This window comes from Meles meles, chromosome 18 (genome assembly GCF_922984935.1).
Source record: "Meles meles chromosome 18, mMelMel3.1 paternal haplotype, whole genome shotgun sequence".
In the NCBI taxonomy this organism is placed as follows: Eukaryota; Metazoa; Chordata; class Mammalia; order Carnivora; family Mustelidae; genus Meles; species Meles meles.
In genome coordinates, this window is record NC_060083.1 from 63757799 (window position 1) to 63763798 (window position 6000).

At 67.5% G+C, this 6000-nt stretch overlaps 2 protein-coding genes across 4 annotated transcripts in view; one reads left to right on the forward strand and one right to left on the reverse strand.

Annotated features, from left to right (window-relative positions):
* Window positions 1-1468, reverse strand: part of CSNK1D (casein kinase 1 delta) — a 31427-nt gene extending 29959 nt beyond the window's left edge. For 2 of the 3 annotated variants that reach the window (XM_045986436.1, XM_045986437.1), the window contains exon 1: window positions 1065-1468. In XM_045986436.1, the coding sequence (XP_045842392.1) occupies window positions 1065-1140 (76 nt within the window). In that variant the 5' untranslated portion in view covers window positions 1141-1468. The remainder of the gene's footprint in view (window positions 1-1064) is intronic. The other variant, XM_045986438.1, reaches the window with a different exon arrangement.
* A 2180-nt stretch (window positions 1469-3648) lies between these two features.
* Window positions 3649-4967, forward strand: LOC123930086 (serine/arginine repetitive matrix protein 3-like). Its single transcript, XM_045986294.1, has 3 exons — window positions 3649-3724; window positions 3811-4367; window positions 4623-4967. Exons 1-3 carry the CDS (start codon window positions 3649-3651, stop codon window positions 4740-4742), a joined length of 753 nt encoding a protein of 250 aa, XP_045842250.1. The 3' UTR covers window positions 4743-4967.
* The last annotated feature ends 1033 nt before the right edge of the window (window positions 4968-6000 follow it).

A 6000-nucleotide genomic window follows, 5' to 3' on the forward strand; every position in this document is an offset into this window, starting at 1 on the left:
ACGGGTCAGCAGGACGGCGGGCCGGGGGCAGCGCGACCCGCCGGCTCGCTGCGGGGTAAGAAGGCGCCGAAGGCGGGGACGGACTCCGCAGACACGCGCGCCTCTGACACGGCACCCAGCACGCCCGGGGGCAGGAGGGCAGGCTGGGGCGGGGCCCCCGACAGGTCCGCGGCCCCGCAGAAGGCGGCCCCGCACGTCCACCCCAAACGCGCGGCCCGGCCGCTGGGCTGCCTTCGCCGCGACCTCGCACGCGCGCCGACCCGCACCGACCCGGAGCGTCTTCCCACCCGGCTCTGGCGACCCACCCGCGCGTCCTGACGCTGGAGGGCGGCCTCGCGAGGACAGCGCTTTGCTACTTCCCCGCCTCTCGTGCCGCCGGCAGGGCAACGCCGACCTCGGCCGGACTCCCCCAGATCCCGCCGGCTCCCGCCCCGTGCGCAACCTGCACTCCGGGACGGGACGGCCCGCCCCGCCGGGGGACCCGCCCCGCCCCGGCGACCCCGCGCTCGGTCCTGCGGTCCAGCGGCCCAGGGCCCAGACCCGGGGGAGCTGCGGCGCCGCGGACGCCTCGAGCCGGCGCCCTGGACTGTCCCCGTGCCCACCCCCCCGTGCACAGGACGCAGGGGGCCGCACACCCGCCCGGTGGCCTTTGTCTGCCTGCGGGGACACCCAGGCGCGGACACCGGGCGGGCGGGGGCGCGGGCCGAGGCTCAGGGCCACTCCCCGGCAGCCCCGGGCGCGCGTCTGGGCAGGTGACCCCGAGGGCACGGGCCTGGCCCCGCCGAAGGGCCGAAGAGTTCGGCCTCCCCACACCCGCCGGGGGCTGCGGGGGCCCGGATCGGGCGGGGCGAAGGGGGGGCGGGCCCGGTCCCAGCCGCAGGCCGGGGAGGGGGTCCCCGGGGCGGCGGCTGGACGAGGGCCGAGGGGGTCTGGCCGTGGGTCCCCGAGTGCTCGGAGCGGAGTCCTCGGAGCGGGGTCCCCGACCCGGGGCCCAGGGGGCGGGGGCTGGGCGGACGCCCGCCCGCCCGGGGGACGGCCCCGGCCCGGGGGGAGGGGCGCCTCACCGAGATAGATGTCTCCGAAGGAGCCGCTGCCGATCTTCCGGCCCAGCCGGTACCTGTTCCCGACTCTGAGCTCCATGGCGGCGGCGGCGGCGGGTCCGGCTCGCTCCTGCCCTCCCGGCCGCTTCCTGGGTCTGAGCTCGGGGAGGCGGCGCCGCTGCTGCCGCTACGGCGGATCGGGCTGCCGGCTCCGCCCCCCTCACGGCCCCGCTTTCACCATCGCTTTCCGGCCGCCCCGCTGCTCCCAGCGCCTCAATACGGGGCGGATGGGACAGTCCGAGCGCCGCCGCCCCTGCTCCGGCCCCCTCCGACCCCGCTCGCCCTCTCCCCGCCGCGGATGGACTCGGATCTTCCGGGCCTAAATCCCCCTTCAGCTGCCTGAAGGAGCCGCCGCCATCGCGCTGTGACGTCACTTCCCCTAGCAACCCGGCGGGGCGGGGCCACGCTGCCCGAGGGGCGGGGCCATGGCCTCGGGCGGCGGGGCGGGGTCTGGGCGGGGAGGGGCGGGGCCCGGGGCGGGGAGGGGCCAGTGCGCACCCGTGTCCTCTGGACCCCGGGACTCCCAGGCCATCCCTCTTTCTCTCTTTGCCTCGCCGCTGCACCCCGCCCCGGGAGACCTCCTGCCCTGCCCACTCCCACATGCAGGCTCCACGTGCTGGCGCGGGGCCTTCGTTTATCCTGGCAGGTGTCCGGGAACCCAGCGGCTCCCCGCGACGGACCCGGGACAGGCCCCAGGCAGTGATTTTTGCAAGAGGGAAAGAGGAAGCCGAGCTTGTCTGTCTGTCCAGGTCCTGGCACCCGCAGGACACAAGCTGGGACACAGGGACACAGGTGTGCGGGGCCTCTTGGGCTGCCCGTGGTCTACCCGGCAGCTCCTCTCCAGTCCTGCGTCACCTTCCCTGCTGCACGGCGGGCTGCTGTCCTCCCACGTAGGACATCTGTCTGGTCGTCTGGTCCTCCGCGCTCAAACCCGGAGCCTGCTGTCGGACCCGAAAGGAGAAGGTGAAGCTACCAGGGCCTCAGTCCCATCTTCCTGGGAACGGAATCAACCTTTTCATCTCGTTTGTGTTGGGCCTGAGTGTTCTTCCTTGGGAAAGAGAGCAGGAGCGCTAAAGTTGAGAGTGGCCACCAGCTTCAAAGACCCAGAATCCTGATTCTGACCACTGGGAGGGAAGTCCTCCAGAGATGTGTCCAAAGCAAGAAGGACTGACCTTCGTGGCATTGCTTCTCGAGGCCTATGCCCACCCAATGTGGAAAGGGAGAACCGTCAAGCATCATGTTTTGTTTGGTTTTTAATATTTAAAAAAAATTTTTTTTACAGATTTTATTTATTTGACAGAGAGAGATCACAGGTAGGCAGAGAGGCAGGCAGAGAGACAGGAGGAAGCAGGCTCCCCGCTGAGGGGCCCCACTGAGTCACCCAGGCGCCCCAGCACCATGTTAAGACAGACTTCTGAACATCGAGTGGATACCCACTGCTCTGTGCACAGGGTCCCGGCAGGTGTGGGCGAGACAGCAGCACAAGCTGACCTTCCCTGGGGTGGCCAGGAAGAAAGCAGGGGAGTCAGTGCTCTCCCCCCTGCACAAAGCAGGTGGGCTATCCCCCTGGCAGGTCTCCCCTCTCCAGCAGTCAGTCTCAGGAGTGCAGCCCCTGCCCCAAAAGGGCTGGGGAGGCTGATATCAAGTCCTGAGCAGTGTGTAGCAATGCCTAGAGACAGGAGAGGCTGGGAATGCCCCACGGCCTTGTGTCAGCCTGGTTTCTCTGTCTCACAGGGTGGGCGTGGGGGATTTTGTCAAACCAGTAAAAATAGGTTGTTGGCAGAATTCCCAGATGAAAAGGGGCCTGTTCCCCCTCCCAGAAAGCGGTGAGTACAAACTGGGAACAGAAAGGGGCCTGGAAGTACAGTCCACCGGCCACTCCCTTAGCTGCCCTAGGCTGGTCACAGGCCAGCAGTCCATTCTGGGGACTAAGTGTCCTCTCTCAAAAAGAAGCTGCAACTCTTTGGGTCTCCCCCAGGCCCAGGGTTCTGCCCATGTCACCTATTTATGCTTGGACTTGGTCAGGATAATCAGCCAACAGCAGGACCAAAGTCCTTGTTTGTGTTACTCCCCCTAATGGGGGAGTACCCGGAAGGAAGAGACTGCGCAGGACCCAGGACCGGAGGCACCTCTCAAGGAGCCATTCACCAGGGCCTGTGCCTTGCACATTCCTTAGTTTCCCGTTTGTGAAGCACCTGTAGGAGGGGGGCCTGCCAAGGCCGCGCTATGACAGATGCTCCCCCACTTGCAGCCTCCAGAGGCCAGGATGCCTCAGAGTGGGGCTGACCTGGCTGGTGAACTCTCCAGAGTCCTCTCTGTCCTCATGTGCTCTGCCATTCACTTGTCGTGCGGGGCCGAAGTCGATGCCCCAGACCCTTGGAGCGTCGTCGGTGAGAGGACCAGGAATGATAGAGCGAGGGGGCCGGCACAGGCGCGCCTGTGGTCTTGTTGGGAACAGCCTGACCGGTGTCCCAGCTCACACTGACCCAGGCAACACCTGCAAGTGCCGCCGGCACGTAGTGGGCCCTCAGCAGACCCGGCCTCGAGAATGGCTCACACGGATGATGCCCCACTCCCGAGCCAGGCCTTTGCCGCTGGGGCGGCCTCCCCCGGTCTCCCCCTGGGTGGGTTTCCCTGCCCCCTTCACGGCCCGCTGGCCCCGTCTGGCAAGGGCGCTGGCCCGTGCCGTGTGCTCCCTCGGAAACTCCAGCCCCGGTCTCCCCCGGTGTGCTCCCGACTGGGCTGGGGGGGCTCCTCCGCCGCTCCCCGGGGTCTCTCCCGCCAGACCCCGCCCCCGCTGCGCCCCACCCCCAGACACGCTCCGCCCCTTGCCGCCCGGGGCGCCGCGCTTCGCGGTCCGCAGACCTTTCCCGCTGCCCCCGCCTGCGGTTTCAGGGGACTCTGCCAGGCACTGTCCCCGCCGCTCCCACCCCAGCGGCCTCTGGCCTCTTGGGCAGCCCGGAGACCTCGGAGGACAGCGGGTCCCGCCGCCCCGCCGTCCTCCCGCGGAAGCAGAGCGCGATCGGGGATCCGGGACCGCCCTCGCCCGCGTCGCGGGGCGTCTGCGCGCGGCCGGACACGCGGTTCACTCGCTGTCCAACCCGCGAGGCGCCGTTCGTGCGCTCACGGGGCGTCCCCGCCGTCCGCTTTACGGTGCCATCGCCCCGAGGAGAAGCGTGTGTCCGCCCCGGGCCCCGCGCCCCAGGAACCATCCGGGCCCGCGCTCTCGCCCGCCGGCGTGGCCGGGGCTGGCACCGGGCTGCCGAGGTTTGGGATTTCCCGCCCCTGCGAGCGCACAGTCCCGCTCCCACGGCCCGGCCCGGGCCCCCGCCAGACTCTCCGCTCTCGGGACGGAGGCGCGCGGTGCGCGTGTCCCGGCAAAGGGCCCGGCCCGGGACGGGGGTCCCTGCGCACGGACTCCTCCCCCCGGCGGGCGCGCGCGGGTTCCCGTGGTTTTAGCTGCTCTGACCCGAGAGACGGTGACGCCCCGGTCCTGATTCGCCAGTTCTTTCTCTGCCCCAGGTCGCAGGTCGCCCAAGGAGCTTGCCCTGCAGCCCACGAACGGGGACTGAGTCCTTTGCACGAATCACGAGGACCTGCGGCTCCCCTGGGCCAGAGCTTGGGGCGGCTCTCGGTCACTGACAAGAGGCTCACACCTGGAGAGAAGGTCACCCCGGCGGCCACCTCTTCGTCCGGGTCCCCTGGGAGCACGGAGGTGAGCGGGCTTCTCGCTTCTGCCCCGGCGGCGTGTGACAAACCGGAGCGACGCGAGCGCGCTGTCCCCTCAGTACCATGTTCTCCGGACGCAGAAACTGAGGCCCAGAGACTGTCCGGCTAAAATTGCTAAGCTTTCCGGGGCGGCTGCAATTTAAAATATCCGTATGATTTTTTAAAAAAAGATTTTATCCATTCGTTTGACAGAGAGACAGAGCACGAGCGGGCAGAGGGAGCAGCGGCAGAGGGAGCAGCTGGCTTCCTGCTGAGCGAGGAGCCCTCACCTGCGCAGGGGAAGAGCTGCGAGGGGAGGCGGTAGGAGCACCACGTGCTGGCAGGGTTGGGGAAGGGCGGTGTGGGACACCCTGAAGCCGGTAAGCCGGAAGGGCCCCCAGAGGCAAGGAGGGTACAGAACGCGATCTCAGGACAGGGAGGGAGGCAAAGGGATAAGGGGCCTCTGCCAGCCCCTCTTGTATCTGTACGTGTGCCTGTGTGCAGGCGGCATGCATGCACAGGTGTGTGTCTGTGTGTGCATGTGTGCACCGCCAGAGGGGCAGGCGCCACACGGAGCCGTGGGCATGCATGTGTGCACCTGTGAGCTCATGCTGTGCACACGGATGCACACACGTGCCCATATACCCATGCATGTGGGCACACAGGCTTGCATGCATGCTGCGTGTAGTGGGAATGACCATCGCTCTGGAACTGGGGAAAGGAAGCGCTAAGTAAAGACTCTGTATGGAAAGGACCACTGGGGGGGGGTGGGTTCTAAAAAAACTGGAAGCTGGGGGCAGGGACTGAGGGGAGTAGACTTTCCAGAGGTCTCGTTATAGGCAGGGAGGAGGGGAGCAAAGGCGAATAAATGTCTTCTAGAGATTTATCTTGTTGGCCACAGCTACATGGCCACAGGCACTGTTCGGAAGCTCAAGTCCCACGCAGGAACTGCTCTGCTTAAAACCACTGTACTCCTGGTGAGAGTGCCAAGCGATGCAGCCGTTTTGGAAAACTGGAAAATGGTGGGGCGTTCCCTCGAAAAGGTGAAGGTCAGAGCGCCTGGGTGGCTCAGTGGGTTAAGCCTCTGCCTTCAGCTCGGGTCATGATCTCAGGGTCCTGGGATCGAGCCCCGCGTCGGGCTCCCTGCTCAGCGGGGAACCTGCTCCCCCCCAGCCCGCCTGCCTCTCTGCCT

What these genes read in the sequence shown, in the direction of transcription:
- LOC123930086 (XM_045986294.1), top strand. Translation starts at nt 3,649, where the DNA reads ATGGCTCACACGGATGATGCCCCACTCCCGAGCCAGGCCTTTGCCGCT. An exon ending in CTCCCCCGGTCTCCCCCTGG is followed by an intron (nt 3,725 to 3,810) that starts GTGGGTTTCCCT and finishes CGGAAACTCCAG; the next exon opens with CCCCGGTCTCCCCCGGTGTG. An exon ending in GCTGGCACCGGGCTGCCGAG is followed by an intron (nt 4,368 to 4,622) that starts GTTTGGGATTTC and finishes TCTCTGCCCCAG; the next exon opens with GTCGCAGGTCGCCCAAGGAG.